Source organism: Tursiops truncatus, chromosome 7 (assembly GCF_011762595.2).
Source record: "Tursiops truncatus isolate mTurTru1 chromosome 7, mTurTru1.mat.Y, whole genome shotgun sequence".
NCBI lineage: Eukaryota > Metazoa > Chordata > Mammalia > Artiodactyla > Delphinidae > Tursiops > Tursiops truncatus.
The window spans coordinates 35,041,215-35,061,373 of record NC_047040.1 but is presented as its reverse complement, the minus strand read 5'-3'; the positions used below and the strand labels follow the sequence as shown (position 1 = coordinate 35,061,373).

Sequence of the window (20,159 nt, the reverse complement as noted above, 5' to 3'; positions counted from 1 at the left end):
GTTGTCAAACTGTTGGTACCTTGAAATTGGCCATGGTAGGAGTATTTGTAATATGGAAATCGGCAAATGCTACAACTGGGGCCTTTTCCCCTTCTTAAAGGTGGTTTACTAGCACACCAGTGCTTGTTTCTCCCCATAATTGCCCCTGCAGAATTGCGCACGCAGTGGACAGCCCTAATTCCAGATCCGCCAGATTTCAGTCTACCTTAGCCTCCAGCTGCGGAGAACCCTTTCATACCCACCTACATCCAGGGATTTGACATTTTGTTTCCTACTTTAAAACATTCACTTTTAACATTTAATAATGGAATATATATTTTGAAAATACCTTCGGGACTTTAACTAGACGTATCCAAAACTACTGACCACACTATTTGAGAATGCTAATGTAGTACATCTGTGTCTTCAGAATAGATTTAATCACATGAAGCAGTCATTCGTGGGGGGGAACCTACCTACTCTGATGTTTCAGTATAGGGAATTCATGTGTCAGTATCATAGATGACTCATCACAGAATATTAACTTCTGTGAACTTCAGAGTGGAAGGAAGAGGACCAGTTAATTATTATAGTTATTTCAGAAAGGCTGGTACAGACTGTGCGGTGATGAAACTGCATGAGCCAACCAAAACATCAAGTTGTTTGCCTTTGACAAGATTCTTCTAAGATCATGCTGTTAGTTCATATTGATCTGGAGTTCTGTTACATATTTCTTCCATTAATAGCAATGAAAAATAAATTATTACTTATCATTGCAGTATTGTAGTAAATAAAACCATTCAAAACACGGAAGGAAAACAATAATAAAAAGGATGTTGAAAGGCTGGGGGCCATTAGACTATGAAGTTTTAAAGAGCATGCCAATTTTTTATTTTAAAAAAGCTAATATTTAGTTACTATAAACACAGAGAGGTTGCTAGTTTAGTGACTAGACACACAGGCTCTGGAGACAGACTGCCTGGATTTGTATTGGGGCTTTGTCACTTACTATATGATGTGGGGCAAGTTACTTAATATCTTTGTGCCTCAAGTTTCTCACCCGTAAAATGGAAAAAAAAGCACCTACCTCACGTGATCGTTGTGAAACCAAAATGAAATAGCACATAAGGTGCTTAGAATGGTGTCTGACATGTAATTAATTAATTAATTACAATTAATTAATTAATATTTGCTCTGTGTTCATTATTTATGCTATTTCTGGAGTGCTTACAATGTGCCAGGAGCTGTACTACATGCTTCATATTCAATCTCCTATAACCCTCTGAGGTAAAAATTAAACCCATTTTATGAGTAAGGAAACAGACTCTCAACGAAATGATGTAACTTTTCCAAGGTCTCATGGCCAGTAAGTGAAAGAGCTTGGCTTGATGTATTTTAGGAGTTTTCATTTAAATGATAGAAAGATGTAAAACCACAGCTTGTATTGGAATCCAAGCCACCCGGATATTTAGTATTCTATTGGGAAACGCTTCCTTCATAGTCAACCAAACCCTTGCATGCTGTGGCATAAACTATGCTGGTTCTGTCTTCAGCAGAGACAGGAACGTTCATCAACATCCCTGTGCTTCCACTTGAAGACTGTTGCTAAGTTGCCCTTCTGACTTGGTTCTGTGTTCTCTTGGTTTTAAAAACACACAACTCCCATAGGCCTTCCTCATGAACTCTATTTATTAACCATAGAATAATCTCCACAGAAGTATTTCCATTTTCTCTAACTGTAATTTTTAACTTAGACTTTAAATCTGAAGTTCATTATTAATGTAAGTAGGGCACAGTATCCTTTGGCTGAACTTGCTTCACTCATGAAGTAGCTGCATGTAAGGACTCCCCCATTTTGGACTTCCTTATTCCACCATCCCATCTAGAAGCTTCTATCCACAATGTGCCACAATATACTTAATAAGGATTTTTAAATGTTTCAAGTTTTCATGCCACTTTGTTTCACAGGGCTGAGTCTAGATTCACTTATATTTAGTTGTGCAATCAGGAAGACGAATGTGGCAGTGTGGACCGGCAGTCTTTACAAGATAGATGTTGTTATCCATTCAATCACCTTGTCTGGGTCAGGCACGGTGCTAGACACAGGAACAAAAGACACAGTCCCTGCTCACAGCTAGTGCTGAAGTCTCATCAGGGAGATAAATGCCCAATTACCTCATTATTACATTAGAGAAATGCACAGGTATCAACAGGAACCCAGGGAAAAGGGCAGGAAGACAGCATGGAATGCAGAGGTGCGGGGTCTGATAAAAAAATCCTGGGTAATTAGTCAGAGAGCCAGGCTCTGACCCCACTTTTACTATTAACTTCATTATTATGCCATCAGTTGTTGTTGAATTGTCCTTGCTTCCCTGCCCTGAAAAAATAAAAAAAAGAAAGAAAAAAGATATGTTGGGGTCCTAAGCCCCAGTAGCTCAGAATGTGATCTCATTTGGAGATAGGGTCTTTAATATGAGGTCAGTAGGGTAAGCCCTAATCCAATATGGTTGGTGTCCTTATAAAAAGGGGAAATTTGGACATAAAGACAGATGCATATGGAGGGAAGCCAATGTGAAGAGACACAGGGAGAAGTCAGCCATCTATAAGCCAAGGAGAAAGGCCTGGAACAGATCCTTCCCTCACAGCCCTCGGAGGAATCAACGCGGCTGACACCATGATTTCGGACTCTTAGCCTCTGGAGTGTGAGACAATAAATTCCTGCTGTAAGCCACCCACCTCGTCTGTGGTACTTTGTTATGGCAGTCCTAGCAAACTAATGCACCATTTCCTTGTTACCAGCATACCCCCATGTCTCAGGTTCCACGCCAGGCAAGGCCAGTCCCACATGTGTGAAGATCTGGGCAAAAGTGCTCAGAGTACAACCAACAAGAAAAATGCCTGAATCTGCCTGCCTTTGGCTCATTCCTATGCTGTGACCCAGAGGAATCGCGAGATTTCTTTAAATAGTGGGTTTGGGTTTACAACAAGTTTCCTTTGTCCTCTCTGGTGTGGTATCCAAAAGCGGCACCGGTGGGCTTTTGTTTATAAGGTAAGTAATATACAATAATGTGGGGAATTTTAGTGTACAAGCTATATCCAAGAGATAAAATAAAACTTTCTTTTAAGTAACACATCAACAAGGCATTACTTAAAATAAATGGTTAATAAACGTACAAGATGTTCCATCTCACTACTAATCAGACTTGTGACAAAACTACTCTTGGTCAACAGAAAATGCTAATACACATCAGAGAACGAATGAATGAAGGCATCCTGAATTAGTGACAGTGTGTACACCTATAACACACACCGGGGCCATTTGTCTTCCTGCTGGCACAACTAAGGTTGAATGAACCTCAAATTATCTTCCTAGAATACACAGTGACATGTAACCTTTAAAACCAAAAAAAAAAAAAAAAGAACCCCTTCTATTAGGTATATATTCATTTCAGCTCCTGAGAAGAGAAGATTTTTAAAAAAATCTGAAGAAGTGAAAAGATAACCTAATATTTAGCACCTGTATAGACTAAGAAAGTTCAGCCAAGGGACATCATTTGTTTTTTGTGTTTCCAACATGTTTTGCCCTCAGGCCGGCAAGGTTATCCTTTCTCTTCTCACCCCAAGTTTTCCGCTTTCCTGGAAAATTTCCAAGCAGAACCCCTGGTTCCAGATCATAGCCACTCAATCTGCTGCCATTGGAACGCCACGGGAGTGACTCATGCCTTTGGATTTGCCTCAGCAGGTCTTCAACAAGTCTTTGTTCCTCTGCCCATCCATCTCTCAACCTCTCGGCGTTGGCCAGGGTCCACAATGGGCTTTTCTTTCAGTCTCTCTTGACTTCTGTCCTTGTACCTTTTAAAGAAATTGTAATTATAAAAATTATATACAAAGGGAAAAAGAGAAGTGTACAAAGTTAAAAATGGAAAAGCCCTACCCCAGCGGCTACCAATGTCAACAGTGTGCCTATCCTTTAAGATACGTAGATTTCCACCCTCCTTGCCCTCTTTTTAGAGCACGTACTGTACATATTGTTCTGACTTGCTCTCATCACGCAAAAATATATCATGAACACAATTCCATGTCAACACATGCATAGCTCCCTGGTTTTCAACAGTTATTTACTATTCCACAGTGTACATACACTCCATTTTTTTTAACAATTCCTCTATTCATAAATGTTGAGGTGGAGTCTAACTTTTTTCCTCCTGCAAATAATACTATAATATTTGTATTATATGTATATAGACATACATGTAAATATATTTCTGCACACTTAGTATTTCTGTAGGAGAGACTACTTGTAGTGGAAATGCATGGTCAAAATATATATGCATTTTTAATATTTACGGATAATACAAATTGCTTTCCAGAAATGTTTATCAATTCATACTATAGTCAGTAGAGTATGAAAGTTGTTATGTTTTTATACACACTCACAAACACCTTATATTAAAACACTTCTTTGCTAATCTCATAAGTAAAAAATGCTGTCTTGTTCTTATTTACACTCTGATCATTGATGAGGTTGAATATGTTTCTATATGCTTATTGGCACATATTCCTTCTTTTGAAAAATTACCTCTTCATATCCTGTGTTCGTTTTCTTATTTTGCTGGTTCTCTTTTTTGTATTGATTTCTAGAAGCTATTTGTTATTTTGCATATTAACTCTTTCCTATTGTGTATATATGTTGCGTATAGTTTCTCCCATTAGTTAATATTGTTTATGGTTCCTGTCACTGTATAGAAATGTTTGGGTAGTTTATTTGTTTTGTAGTCAAATCTGTTTAATCTTTTCTGTTATAGTTTCTGGGGGTTTTATCATGATATTTCTAACTAGTTTTATTAAGATAACCAATACTGTAAAAGAGTTTCCTACATTTTCTTTTAGTATTTTATAGTTTTCTTTGTTTAGATTATTAAGCCATCTGGAATTTTTTCTGGAATCTGGAATAAGATAGCATATTAGTTATGCTTAACTCATCAGAAGGCTGCTTTTTTCACTCAGATAACATTTCAATGTGTGTGTTCAGCAAGTAAATACCATAGAGTGACTCAGAGATTCAGGCTCCCTCCATCCTGTGTTTCTACCCTCCTCTAGGTAAGGAGTCAGCAAATTACCACCCCCAGGACACGTAGACCCACTGCCTGTTTTTGTAAATAAAGCATTATTGGAACACAACCATGTCCATTTGTTTACAAAGTGCTTATGACTACTTTAAAACAGCAGATAGTTATGACAGAGACCTCATGATCCACAAAACCTAAAATATTCACCATATGGCCCTTTATAGAAAAAGTTTGCTGACTCCTACTCTGGAGTCTCAGAACCCTTCGTTTCCATATGGCAGATGGAGACTGAGAGATCATGCAGGAGGTTTTCCACGGTTGGGGCTGGAGGTGGAGCACAAAACTTTCATCTACATTACACTGGGCGCAGTTCAGTCACATGGCCTCACCTCACTACACAGGAGGTTGAGAAATGTGAATTAGTTGTGCACCAGGGAGAAAAGAGAAACAGAGTTGTGGAATTATTAGCCATTCTCTGCCACAGTATGCCCTGCAATTATTTGTTTCTTTTTCCCTCCCTACTTGTAATCAGAATAGGCTAGATTATACTGCAGAAACAAACAACCCCTAAATCTCAGTGGTTTAAAACAACAAGGTTTATTTCTCACTCATACTCCTGTCCAGGAAGGGAAGGTCAGCAGGGGTGGCATTGCTCTTTATCATCATGCACTGCAGTCCAACGGAGCAGCTACCACCAGGCACCTTGCTGATTGTAGTGCTACAGGGGAAAATAGAACACACACTAGCTGTTAACTTCTGCCCAGAGCTGATTTCATTGGCTGCAGCAAGTTGCAGAGCTACCCTGTACTTCAGTATGCTGGGGACACACAAACCTACCATATGCTTTGAAGAAAGCAGAGCTGGAATATTTGTAAACAGCTCTAATGAACACCACACTCACACACACAGAACACATTCAACTCCTCCCAAAGGGAGATCCCTCAGATTGTACCCAGTCCCTGCACCTAGTCAAAGTCAAGGATCTCTAGATGAAAGGCCTTCCAGTAGGTCTGGATAGCGGCCTGGAGCCCAGCGGTCAGTGGTCTGGAGCCTAGCAACTAAAAATCACTCTCTGTCTCCATACTTACTCGGATGCCAAAATTCTGATAAAGACAATTGACCATGGCCTAAAACTGGCTTCTGGGATCTGAGCTGCTTCCATGAATGTGAACCCTGCTCTGAATGGCCATGGCTAGAGAATCAGGACAATCTAGGAGATGGAAAATAGGAAATATGGCATTTTGCTGAAATCTTTCAAGGAAAAGGTCAGCCTCATTGCAGGATATGCATTTTTCCCCCACGCTTACAATTATGCACATCAGATAAGGGGTGTAAGTGACAATATGGAGGAAAGCAGCAGACACAGATTAAAAATACCTATATGGAAATATTATAATATACAAACTAACATACTCTGTTCATCTCTCAGAAAATGTCTACTCTTTTTTTTTTTTTTTTTTTTTTTGCGGTACACGGGCCTCTCACTGTTGTGGCCTCTCCCGTTGCGGAGCACAGGCTCCGGACGCGCAGGCTCAGCGGCCATGGTTCACGGGCCCAGCCGCTTCGCGACATGTGGGATCCTCCGGGACCGGGGCACAAACCCATGTCCCCTGCATCGGCAGGCGGACTCCCAACCACTGTGCCACCAGGGAAGCCCAGAAAATGTCTACTCTTAACGATTCTTGTTTGTTTGCTGAAGAAAAGACTTTCACTTTTCCATTTAGCTTAGAAAATAGTAAAATGAGATTCACAGATTATAATCATAGAGAATCATTTTGAAAAAGAGTCATGTTAGCATTATACAGATAACCTTCTGATCAAAATTTCAAATAACGTAATTTTTCAAATAAATTCTCAATATCTGGTGTCAGCACCAATACATATCTTTTTCATATTTTATTTCTTTGGATTTTTATATCTCCACGTAATTATAGGAATGTAATTCATATATTTTAAAAATCACTTATGCTTGACTCATCAAAATACTGCTTTGTTAGTTATTTGATGTCCAAGAAATTTTCAAATGCTTATTGAATAAACCCTCTCTCCGAGAAAGTTTTCACTTTTTTTTTCCTAAGAGTAGATTAATTTGAACAGCAAAAGGTTTAAGTTTTATTTGAAACTCACTGTGTATAAACTTTTAAAAGTCTGATTTCTTTTGCTAGGTCCCTTAATAACCCTTGAAAGTTGTAATTATTTTCTTTAGTTACTTTATAATTGTCTTTTCATGGACTAGGCGTCCACTCCATTCCCAGTAGAAAATTAGTTTTAGTCTAGTTTGTGGTACAGTGGCTACTACTATACACCCATTCTCCATTTATTTATTTTTCATCAAATTCAATGCTTTAATATTTCCACTCTCCATATACACACCAGTTATTCTTGTGGTTACTACCTACTTACTGGGAAACAGCCCTTAAAGGTAAAAGGCCATGTATGGGCTTCTGAAAACCCTTTCTTCCCTCTGGTCATATTCAGGTCTTGAAGGCTTTCTTCTTTCAGACTTTACTAAACAAATTAGATTTGGAGTCCTAAGAAGTAATGAAGTGGTAGAAGAAAGGAATGAAGACTGAGTTCAATGTTCTCTCCAAAGCCCTTCCTAGGAAAACAATAATTTATTACTCATTTTGGAATTCTAATTATGAGGAGAAACTCCCCAAAACTTAAGTGAATTATTTTGCCAGAGGACCTAAAAAGTGCATCAAATTCCAAGTCAAATTGTTACAAGTTACCTTTCCGTCTTAATTCAATAAGCAATATGATGCTTATCCTTTATATTTACATGTAATATGGCTTCTAGAAGCAGGTTTTCCTTTCTGTAGCATAGGGGGGGCCAGATTGTGTAGGTTCAAACCCTCCCTCTAACATTTCTCCTCTCCATGCCTCAGTTTCTTTATAAAAAATGTTCAAAAATACTACCTACCTGATTGAACTGTTTGAAGGATTAAACAAGTTAATACTGGACTTCCCTGGTGGCGCAGTGGTTGGGAGTCCGCCTGTCGATGCAGGGGACACGGGTTCATGCCCCGGTCCGGGAAGATCCCACATGCCGCGGAGCGGCTGGGCCCGTGGGCCATGGCCACTGAGCCTGCGCGTCCGGAGCCTGTGCTCCGCAACGGGAGAGGCCACAGCGGTGAGAGGCCCGTGTACCGCAAAAAAAAAAAACAAGTTAATACTTATAAAGCACTTACAAATATTTTTAAATAAATTATATGATCCATACACCCATCCAGTGCAACAAGAACCGCCACCACAAGTCACAAAAGAAAATAGGTTCCTTGGCTTTCGGCTCCTTTATCCCTTATTAGGGCTGTGCTTTGTCCACAGGGGCACACTATGTTAGAACATTTGAACTTTACCAGAAAGGTGTTTGTATCTAATTTCAAATTATGAATTCCTAAACATCGGATCATATACCATTCTGCTGTACACTCAGGGGCCCCTTAGAGTTTGGAGCGCGAAAGGCGTTAAGTAACTCCGGCCTGCGTATTTGCAAGGGGCTTTGACATCCAAGGAGCCGCTGAGAATCGGTTATTGGTATTGAGAAAAAGGGAGGTTAAGTCACCCTGAAAAAACAAAACAAAACAAAACTGGAGAGATGCCTGCATTTCACTCTACTGCCTCTGGAAGAGGTGTGTTATCTAAAGTGCTTCCGTCATGAATAATGATTGAGAAACTGCCTTTACTCTCCCGACTACTGTACTCCCAGGCAGAAATCCATGGGCTGGTGCCCACGGTGTCTATCTGGAACTTCGTTATCACGCACGTTTAGAGCAACCCGTCCTCCAGCCTGAAAGGCAGCGAAAGGGAGGAGCCGGAATACTCCCGGTTAGCCGCGTTTCTAAGGTCAGACCCAACCAAACCCAGTACAGCCTCTGGTTCTTCAGGTCATTTCGGAATCGGCTACCTTTGTTTACATTTTGAGCTTGGCTCAGCACCAGAAAGCATCAGTGCTTTCTAAAAATAAAAGCATCTTGCATTTGTAGACGGTGCTGGGGGGAGCAAAGTTCATTCTCCTGGGTACGGGAGGATGTCTCTCCTGCAACACGTGCGGGGTGTGGCAAAACCTTTGAATAACAGTGGCAGTTTAAGTGAGGCGGGGGTTTGGGGAAAGGCGAGGAGGTTGGTGTGGGGCAGGCAAAGCGCGGAAGCTGTACGGGGATTCTTCTAGAAAGTGGGGTGGGAAAGGAGCTAGGGAGGGCGTGTGGAGGGAAGGGATCTGTGTCAGAACGTGCGTGTGAGCGGATACAAAACCCGAGAGAGGCGTGAGCAGCGCTGTGTGTGCGAGCGGGAGCGAGGGGCGCCGGCTCGGTGTGTGTGCGCCTGGGTGAGTGACACCGAGGGGCGGGCTGGCCGGCCGGCCGGCGGGCGGGGGCAGCCTACGAGGGGCGGGAGTGTCCCTGCGTGGAGCGGGCCGACCCGGAGTTGTGTCAGTGAAGGAATCTAGCCCGGGGGCCGAACCGGCTGCGCCCTCCGCCGCGAGCGCCGGCTGCGCGGGGCGAGCTCCGGACGGCGCGCGGCCCAGGCAGCGGCTCCTGCTCCGCCCGCCCTCCGCGCCGCAGGGGCCGCCACCGCCGCCGCGCCTCCACCGGCGACCGCGCCCCCGATCCCTGTTCCCCGGCCCGGGACGGAGCGGACGGCGCTTGGCACAGAGGTAAGCCCGGGATCCCCGGCCGCCGCCGCCGCCCGGGACCCTCTCCCCGCCAGCCCGCCGGGCCCGGGCCGGGACGCGGGGCTCGGGCGGACGCGGCGGGGCCTGCGCGGCCGGGACGGTGACTGAGCCTGGGCCGCGCCATCCGCAGCCTGGGCCGCCCAGCCCCAGCCGCCTCCCGGGACGCTGGGTGTGGCCCCCCGCTCGGCGCCGAAGCGGGCTGGCCGAGCGGACCGGACGCGGAGGTCGCCGTCCTTCCTTTCTCGGGCCGGCACGGGCGAGCTAGCCGGCTGGCGGGAGGAGGCGCCCGGTGCGGCGCGATTCGCGCGCCCGGGGCGAGCGTGTGGCCGCCGCGCTCCGACGTGGACCCGCCCGCCCCGGATCTGAATCGGCCGCGGTCCCTCGCCTGCCCTCCCCCGCGCTAGAGTCCCCTTCCACCCGCCCGGCGGACGGAGACCCACCCCCTCCCGCTCCGAGCCGCCTCCGCCGGCAGCGTCTCGCCCTTGATCGCCGCCCGGCCCGGGGGCCGCGGGTCCGGGGAAACCCGCGCCCCTTGGGCGCCAGGCGGGAGTAGGATGCGGCGACCCCCGGTGCCGGCAAAGTCGCCGCAGTTGCCCGCGGCGTGACAGGAGTAGATGCCGAGCGACCCGGCCGCGGGACGAAGCGGTCGCGCTGCCGCGTCTGAGCGGGCGGACCCGGAGTCGGCCGACAGCGGCCCAAGCCCAAGACAGCGGTGGCTCCGGAGATGCGAGAGGGTCTTCCCGCTCTCCCTACATGCTCGACTTTTCCGAGTCTTGGAAGATCGGCCCCGCTCTCTCCCACTCTGTTCGGCGGTTAATACTTACTGCAGACGTAGGAGGTGAAGGGCTGAGACTTTACCTGGACGGGGATGCGACTGAAACCTCCCATCTTCTCAACTGGAGGTTTCCACCTCTTGGGGGTTTGGTGTGTGTGTTTGTGAACTTCCTGAGCCTTCAATTCCCAGCAGTCCAGGTTTTAGCAGATGCCAAGGTTTTGGAGACCTGACATGTAAAGATTCTTTCTGTGCAGCATTTTCCTTTGAGTGTATTACAGAATCTGTAGGTTGAGAGCTAGTGAAAAACCTTGAACTTCAAACACAGTCTCTTTCTTTACATAAAATATTATGTGTAATATTTTTCACTTATTTACATTTAAAGAAATATTATATTGAAAACTTTTACCAATCGTCTTGCAAGTAAGAAAAAAAAACGACTCTGAAATTTTAGAACCTATGCAGAGGAAGAAGCTTTATGCCAGTATTTAAAAGAGTAAGGTCGTGTAACCTTTATGACCGGTTTAGTTTGTCTTCAAGGAACGATTCATTGCCATTATGATTGATTTTGTTTTCTAGAGATAAAGCAGATGTGCAATATGGCAGGGAAAAGAAGGGACAGGAAGTCAGAAATTGCTTCATTCTGGAAAAGAAAGAAAAGAATATTCAAGTAACAAATACAGTGACTTTGAAAGATACTCTGAAAGTGAAGTCTACAGTTGCCTTCTGGATAAAGTATTTGATTGGCCTTATCAAATTGTATCAACCAGAAAGCAGTGTGTTGTATGGGTGGGGGCAGTTTTTATCAAGTAATTTTAGTGGGTTTTTTTTTAAATTATAGTGTTTTTTAAAAAATCTGTGTATGAAAATATTTGTTGGAGCTCTAAGTGGGGAAAAATCAACTTTGGGAATGATTTTCTATTTGGACAAGGCAAATACTGCTGCAGTCTCTAATTAGAGTTTTGGATTAAACTCAAGCTTTGTTAAAATCTATTTTATGGGGCAGCAGAACAAAAAATATGTCCGATTCTTTGTGTGGCTTTAAACACACACACACACACACACACACACACACACACACACACACACACACACACACGACTAGCTCCAAAGGATAATTTGCATAAAAATACAAGCACTTGAATGCAGGGAATATTTCAGAGGATAGTAAAAAAACCTCAACATCTGGGGAAGGAGTATATTAATTGGAAATTTTCTTTCTTTCTTTAATCCTTGCCTCTGAAAATATTAAATAGTTTTTCTAGGAATCAACTTAGTTTAAAGTACTTAGGCAAAATGATCAAGACTCCTTTTGTATTCGTTTTGTTTTAGGGAGCCCCATAATGAAAGCCTTCAATTGACTGTTTCTGTGCTTGCACTGATTTTCAAGTGGCCTTTGTGGGGATAGGTGTCTGTGGGCTTGTGAGGCTGCTTGGCCAACCGCTGTAATGATCAGGAAAAGAAAATGCTTAGGCCACACCATTTCAGTCTTTGATGCGCTGCCAATAGGAAGCGTCTCAAAGACCTGCTTTGCCGTGCAAATGGAAATACTTTCCATCAGAAGTTAAGCTTTAGAAACGTTTCATTTTTGGTTCTAAGTTTTATCAGTTTCTCAGCCTCTGATCATAGAGTTGTGCTGTTGTCATCAGTGAACATTCATTTATGGCTTTTGTGTTGAAGGCACCTAGGTGGTCTTCATCCTGTTTACCTTTACACAGCTTTAATCAGTGTCTCATGAGGCAGGACAAGAACTTTTGGTTACAGTTTGATAAATGGAAGAAGTCGAGGTTGCTCACGGTAAGATCTAAGCTGCTACCACCTGTCTCGCCATATGATTAGAGTGGAGTAGGTTTTGGATTAGACAGATACTGCTTACTCACTGCTCCCTTGTGCTTCTTTCCCAGGCATCTTCTGTAGACCCTTTACTGTTATTTGACTGTGATAATTGAATCAGATGGCTGTTATAGTTTTTGTACACAGAACAGTTGCTTTCACAAGCATGACATAGGACATGAGGGCAGATACATAATATGGGCAGATTTAAGTGATGGAGTCTGTTTATTGATCTCTGAATGATCGTGCATAATTCAGCCAATCAATTCATTCCATCACTGTTCTGTCTTAGAGTGTAATCACACAATTGAAATGTGATTTTCACGATACAAACAGTTAAAAACCCAGTACACATAATTCTAGAAGAAAAACAAGCCTTTCTTTTTTCTTCCATTTTCTTGAAGTAGTCTGCTATGAAGGTGTTATTTCCTTGACACATCAAAATGGCTAATTTGGAGTTGTGATGCTTGTTATGTAAATAGGCCATATGTTGAATTTCTATAGAAGTTTATTCGTTCAGTGTTGTGATAATGGATAGGATCCCCTAAGTACCATAGCTAAGAAAAATAGTCTGTGAGGATGCATTTCTCTCTACTATTTATATCCTTCCCATTATTTTTGTTTAACAGCTAGAGTTCTTATTTTCTAATAAAAATATTCTTAAATGTGATGGTGTTATTTACCCTTATACATACAAATCTTTCTCTCTAGTCCTGACACAAACTCTATTCTCATTTATGCACCTGTTTAATAGTTTTCATGGTTGATGTCCTGTTGTTAGGCCAACGGCTGCATGCCTATCAACTTTTTATATCCTCTGCTAAACCTCTTCCTTTCACACTGTAAAGACTTTTCTTTTCTTCATACTGTTAGCGTTCTCTTCATCACCCAGACTGGAGACCTAGGAACCATCCCTGACTCTTCTCTCTCTCGTTCATTCCAGTAGTAAAATCGGGCACCAAGTCCTGTTATCTCTTCCTTTGTAAGAGTTTTTCCGAGCCAGCTCCCACATTTCCTTGGCATTCCTCACTCCCCACACCCCGATAGCCCAGGCCCCCGGCCATCCCTATTCTAGGATGATTGTAATCTGCTACATACCGTCTCTCTGTAATTGAGTTCTCCCCATGCTTCGCACTTCATCATATCAACCTTCCTAAAGCCTCTTCTCCTTAGAATTCTTATCCAAGGATTGTCTCACAGGAAGTCTGAGTTGAACTCAGATTTGTCTGATTCCAAAGCTAGTGCTCTTTTCACTAGTTCAAATTCTTTTTATACCCCTCCCCTCCCCCCTCCCCTCCCCTCCCCCCTCCCCCTTCCCCTCCCCCTCCCCCTCCCCCCACCTTTGGTCCAAGGTCTCAACCTGGTTTTATTATTTTTTAAAATTAATTTATTTATTTTTGGTTGTGTTGGGTCTTCTTTGCTGCGCATGGGCTTTCTCTAGTTGCAGTGAGCGGGGGCTACTCTTCACTGCGGCGTGCAGGCTTCTCATTGTCGTGGCTTCTCTTGTTGCAGAGCACGGGCTCTAGGCGCGCAGGCTTCAGTAGTTGTGGCACGTGAGCTCAGTAGTTGTGGCTCGCGGCCTCTAGAGCACAGGCTCAGTAGTTGTGGTGCACGGGCTTAGTTGCTCTGCGGCATGTGGGATCTTCCTGGGCCAGGGCTCAAACCTGTGTCCCCTGCACTGGCAGGCGGATTCTTAACCACTGCGCCACTGGGGAAACCCCTCAACCTGGTTTGGATATACCTCACTCTTGCCCAAATTTTACTTACTAACCTTATTTTCTACTTTTCTAACATGAACCTTCTATTCCTACTAATTGGATCTCACTGTCCTTCTAAGATGACTTTGTACCCTTTTGTTCATGCTCTCCCTTTTAGAATGTCTTTTCCTTTTTCCTCTGACCTAAGCACAATCTCCAAGTTAAGTCTGCTCGCCCTAATCATGCTACTCTCATTGGATTCTTCCTCTTCTGCCCTTTTGTCCACATCATTCTTTAGACCAGTAGATACTCTCTTATACTATTGTGTTCACAATTCTTGCTTTCCCAATGAGATTGCAAGTCCCTGGAGGGCACTGATGTACCTTGTATGCTATCTTTGAACCATCTACAAGCTTTGGGCATAGCAAGCCCTTGATAAGTAGACCTATAGAATCAATAAACTAGAAAGGTGAATTTTTTTTTTTTAAAGATGGGCTTTGATATTGCCTGTGTACTGCTCATCAGCATGTCCTCAGAGCCTAGCTTGCAGCTTGACACCTAGTCATGACCTCAATAAATATTTGTTAACAGAGAAATTAATGTTGACATTGGATAAAAGGGACAAGCGTTTGAAGGAGGCGTCTGTCAAGGAGTTTTTTCCCCATTTTTCTTCAGTGATTCTAATGAGCCTCTCCATTCATCAGCTGTGAGGATTCTGAGGCCTTGGCATTTTCCAGAGTTGAGGTACTGATGGAGGCTGGCAATGTGAGTTAGAATTAAGGAGGCTGTCATTATTTTAAGGTGGAGTGATGAGTCCCATTAGTTAGCAAAAATGAAAGGATTGAGGCCTTATGCCAGTATTTTATACATAAAACAATTAGAGTTATCAGTTTTATAAACATTCAGCTAATCGGCTCCAAAATCCAAGACTGTATTGCAGAGCCACCCAACTTTTTCATTTAAAAGCTTCTTGTACATTAAATAATAAATCATCTGGGGATCCATCTAGGGATGAAAAGTGAGGTAGGGAAAAATTGCCACACCCATCATATAGTATTCAGGACAAAATGCAGTTCTTTCAACTTTTAATAAGACTCACTTTGTACAAGGCACTGTTTCTGCTGGGAAGGAGTTTATAGTCCAGCAGGAGAAATAACACATGTATCTCAGAAACAAAGGTCTAAGAGAGCTCAGAAGGGAAAATTTCCTTCAGATTGGAGGGCGGTGGGGACCTTCCTAGAGTGACAGTTATTTGAGCTGATTATTGAAAGGCTTTGGGTCAGATTTCAATAGCTATTATTGGGAATATAGAGATGAGGGAAGGGCAGCAGGGTTGGGAGGAACACAGGCCAGGCATTCCAGGGTGTTTTGACTCTAACATCGGTCCTCTAATATACTACCACTGCTTCAAAAGCTGAAATGCCACTAGGACTCTCCTGGGTACTGGTGGTCTGCAGTGTTCCGTAATGAAACTTAAAGGAGATACGGAGACCTGAAATAGGTACTTTGGTGCCAAGTGCTGAACTGACCATGACATAAAGCGCAAAATAAGTCTTGTAAGCCGTATAATTGGTGCGTTTCTGGGTAGCATCCAACTGGCTTAGAATGCTTGAAGAGGTCTCCTGCGGTATGGAAACACCACTGAAGATGGACACTTTCATAGTAATGTAAATAGGAAGAGGTCAGCACTGATTGTGGTCCCAAGTAGCCAGCCATCTGTGGGACCCTGCCCAGTGATCCTAGCAGAGCTCAGGAAATGAGTAAACATACTGTTATAGTTCCCAGATTCTGATTCTGTATAACTACTCCATGGACTGTAAAACTAGGACCGATGGGTGTGAGTTTCAGGGAGACAGATTTGGGGTCAGTATAAGGAAGATGGTGGTCCTGTTATGGACTGTGCTAGTTCATGAGGTGGTAAGACCCCATGATTAAATGTATTTAAGCATGAGCTATACCATATACCAGGCAATGTCTCAATACATGCATCATCTCTGTTCTTCCTCAAAGCAGTGCTACTGCCCCCCCCCCCCCCCCGCCATTTTACTGACGGGCAATACTGAAGCCTAGGAAGGTTGAGTAGTGAGTACATTGTAGAGCAGGTGTCAGCCCAGGCAGTTTGAGGGCAGCGACTGAATATGTACTGGATGAAGAAAGGATGCAAACGTCAGATGGCCGTTAGGAATTTTAGGGGCCCTTCCTAACGCTAGGATTGAGTCTTTAATTCTCCTTGGGGGATCAAGATGCTAATTGTTGCCAAGCACTAATTCATTAACAGCAGCACGCAATTCCTAGAAATTCAGAACAAAGTGAATACGATCATCGTCATCATCCTGATGGCCACCACTCAGTGATCATCTCATTTAAACCTAACAGCTATCTTGCAAGGTAGAGATTATGTATCCTTTTAAGGAGGGGGCTCTAGGAAGTTACGTAGCTTGATCAATCTGCAGAGTTGATCAGTGGCTTTTTTCTTACACCACCTTTTAAGGTAATTCGTGGTGATACGGGAAATATTTACCTATCAGTTCGGCACAGACACCGACCAATCAGAGAGGCCACCAGCTATATACCACGCTGTGGCCCTTCCCAGTGATGAACGTCCCCTGAGGTGATGTGGAGGCTAAGTCCACAGGGATGTGAAAGATTTGGTAATACACCAAGACCACACATCTGGAGCTCCAGAAAACTAGTGACTTTTATCTGATTTTATACATGATGTGTAGTACTATTAAAGAAAAAAAGCCTTCACCTGTAATTATATTTCACATGTATTTCTAAATAAAGAAAAGTCGTTTTGCAATGGTCACGTTGTATCTTCCTTATAAATGGCAGGCCCTTCTTCCTCATTCCTTTTCTACCTTTTACTTTCCTCCAGTCAGAGGCTCACCTGTCTGGACAGGGATCTTGCTCCATTATCTCGCTTTCCTTCAGGGTCTCAACCAGCCCTCTCTCTCGTCACATAAGCATTCATAAGCCTTTCCGTTCTTTAATAACAACAGAAGTCAAAAACAAAATCCCTGCGGCCCCTTCCCTGTTGGTCTGGTCACGTTGCATCTCCCTCCTGGGCTTAGAAGGCAGCTCCTTGAAGAACAGGTCCTCACACAACACCCACACCTCCCCAACCCTCTACAGCCCTGTCCTCTCATAATGGCCACCTCTGTCCTGCAGACCGCCAGCTTCATTGTGCAGGAGTCTCTGGTGTTACTGATCACTACTCCTTGAAACCTTGCCCACCTGTTTTCTGAGTCATTCCTTTCCTGATGTCTTTCCTGTTGCCCAACTGCTCTGTATTAGACTTCTCTGCTGGTTCCTCTCCTCCTCTCAGACCTCGGTACCCTCTAGGGTTCCCCCTTCAACCCTCTGCTCACCTACTCTTTCCTTCTGCTACCACCTATATGCCATCGATTCCTAAATCTGCAACTCCGAACTCTTCTGGCATCTGCTCCAGGTGTCTTAAACTCAGGGAGTTCAGAACCCTTACTTCTGCAGCCAGCATGTTCCTTCTGTGTTCTCTACCTCAATTAATGAAACCCACTTGACCAAGTTTAAAATCCGGGAGCTGTTCTAGGATCCTCACTCTTCCTCAACCCGTACTTTTCATTGATGACTAAGCTGTGTAAAAACTGTCTTCTCAAACCCTTGAGTCTGTGCTCACCTCTCTAGGCCATTACCACCACGACTGCCTAGGTTCGGGCCCTCATCACTCTCTTGAGGGTTACTGCAGTAGCCTTGTAACTGGTCTCCCTGCCTTCTGCCTGGCCTGCTTCCAATCCCTTCCCCACACTGCCGCCTTTCTAAAAGGCAAATTTGATCATGGACTCTCTGCTGCTTAAAATCCTTCAGCAGAGTCACTGTTTCTCCAGGATAAAATCTAAGATCCCTAGCCTGGCACAAAAGCTCCTTTGTGATCTGGGCTCTCCCTTCGGGTGTGTATCAAAGTCTTCTCTAATGATCCAGGTCCCCACTGACTACCCCTCCCCACAGCATCCCTACTAAAGGAAATGAGTTGTTACAGGAGAGGAAGGAGAGGAGGGATGGGAACAGACAAGAGATTGAAGAACTATGCTGTCCAGTACTGTGGCCACTAGCTGCCTGTGGCTGCCGAGCACTTGAAATGCACCCGGTCCAAACTGAGATGTGCTATGAGTGTGAAATACACCACGGGTTCAGACTTGGTACGCAAAAAGGAATGTAAAATAGCTCATGAACAAATTTTATTGACTACATGTTGAAACAATTTTGGATATAATGGGTTAAATAAAATATATTATTGCAATTAACTTCATGTTTCTCTTTATGTTATTTTTTTTAACATGGCTACTAGGAAATTTTAAACTACCTGTGTGGCTCGCATAATAGTCATATTGGACAGCATCGTTATAGAACATCTCCTTGTTCCCAGGAGATGCATCCTGTTATGAGCCAAGCCCAGGAGCTTTTTGAATGATTAAGTCAGCCCTACAGGTATAGAGAAGCAGCAGTTGCTCAGTTTCTTAAGTCCACAGATATTAAAGTGTTTTAGATAAGATTCAGAATCAGAGAGACAGTTTGTGAAACCTACTGTCCTTCACACAGTGTGCACGGGGCTAAAATCACGAGTCTGGCACATCTGTCTCGCCAGGCCCACCCAGTCACCATCAGGAGAGGGAAACGGGGATACTGTGTGCTAGAGGGAGGATTTGAGGTAGACAGGAGGAGCTAGGGCAGGGCAAGTGGAGTCCCGGGAAGCCTCTTGCTTGTGAGGTACAGACAAAACACCGAGAGCCACACCTAGGTCTCTGAGATTCCCCCATCCTGCCATGGACCCTTTCCCAGGGGGAGAAGTCCCAGGTCCTCCAGTGTCTTGAGCCTCAATAATATGTACATGATAAAGCCATTGTGCATCAAACAAAATGACGTGCCCAACAACTAGTACTCCTCAGTTATGCCTTAAGATACTGAGGGCAGCAGTCTGTGGGTCATTTGGCCCAGAAGGCTTGAGGAAGGTATACAGACCTTCCTCAGGGTCCCAAGGACCTTGTCACAAGGACCCAGAAGATCATATGTCCTTAGAGATCTGCAGAGCTTTGTTTTCAAGTGGAAAAGCCAACCAGTGATGGGAAACCAGAGCTTACCAGGATGGAGCATGAGGGAGAAACCTGGAGGTGAGGGGAAGAAACCATGACTATCACGGGAAAAATTCAGGAATCAGGTGCGGGTGAGTCTGATAGGCAGTGGGACTCAGCGCCTCTCTCCTGGTGGTTTGTGCGCTGTGTTCTGTTGAGCCCTTTGGTTCTGAGAAGAATGCCCCTGGGCAGTTGCTTTGATTTGCTTTTACATGTTAGACATTAGTATAAGATTCTGGTAGGAGGAAAGGTTCTTAGGCTAAAAATAAAAGTTTGAAAGTCATACCTGTACAGAGACTGGCCTGAGAAAGTGGTGACCACCCTGGTGTGGTGATTGCTCCCCCAGTTGCAGGATCTGGGACCAGTTTGGGCGCTTGGCAGGAGCTACAACTCCTTTCCACCTGTACCCGAGTGACTCTCCATTGGGTTAACCATGCAGTCTGTCTGGCCTTACCTGGGAAGCCAGAACTGTCTCATTCTTGGGTACCATATTTTCACTTTGTGCCCCAGGTTCTCTCTCACATTTCCAAGTCCTGATTTGAGGTCTTGTGTAGGAATCTCAAATTGCCTTGCGTAAGGATCCCATCACATATCTCCACGCCTTCTTAAGCCAGTAGTCTTGCCTCTGAGATACAAGCCCTAGAGTGAGCGCCTGCTGCTCCCTTTCAAGCTTCTATAACACCGGCCAGCAATGGGCAGGAAACTCAGCTAGTTTAATAGGTATTTGTGGAATTGAAGCGCTTGCCTGATACTGGCTCTTCCCTGATTCCAGACCCCTGACACCAAACACTGTTTGGCTGCCCCACTGGTCTCTGGGTCCCATTTGTACCACATGTGCAACTTGGGAGGGGATGGGGAAGGCAAGTGTAGGGCTGATTTTCCTAAATTATGGTACATCCACTTCTTTGTTCCCTGTGAGAAGGCTGGTCTTAAGTGTGGGCAAGAAAAGTGGCTGCCTTTATGGTGTGATTTCAGAATTCATTCTGCTCAAAAGGGCTTTTCAAATATCAACACCTTCTCTTTCCTGCT

The 20,159-nt window shown here is 44.2% G+C and overlaps 2 protein-coding genes across 6 annotated transcripts in view; one reads left to right on the top strand and one right to left on the bottom strand.

Annotated features, from left to right (window-relative positions):
• Positions 1–1,650: 1,650 nt before the first annotated feature.
• LOC109550564 (uncharacterized) lies at positions 1,651–10,608 on the bottom strand. Its single transcript, XM_073807888.1, has 4 exons — positions 10,579–10,608; positions 7,972–10,469; positions 5,657–7,579; positions 1,651–3,831 (listed from the first exon to the last, which is right to left on the bottom strand). Exons 1-2 carry the CDS (start codon positions 10,606–10,608, stop codon positions 9,492–9,494), a joined length of 1,008 nt encoding a protein of 335 aa, XP_073663989.1. The 3' UTR covers positions 1,651–3,831; positions 5,657–7,579; positions 7,972–9,491.
• Positions 8,872–20,159, top strand: part of SPATS2L (spermatogenesis associated serine rich 2 like) — a 169,421-nt gene continuing 158,133 nt past the window's right edge. For 3 of the 5 annotated variants that reach the window (XM_019939196.3, XM_019939189.3, XM_073807430.1), the window contains exon 1: positions 9,563–9,702. The gene's annotated coding sequence lies outside the window, so the exon portion shown is untranslated. Of the gene's footprint in view, positions 8,895–9,271; positions 9,376–9,562; positions 9,703–20,159 lie in introns of those variants that run through there. The other 2 variants (XM_019939192.3, XM_019939191.3) reach the window with 2 other exon arrangements.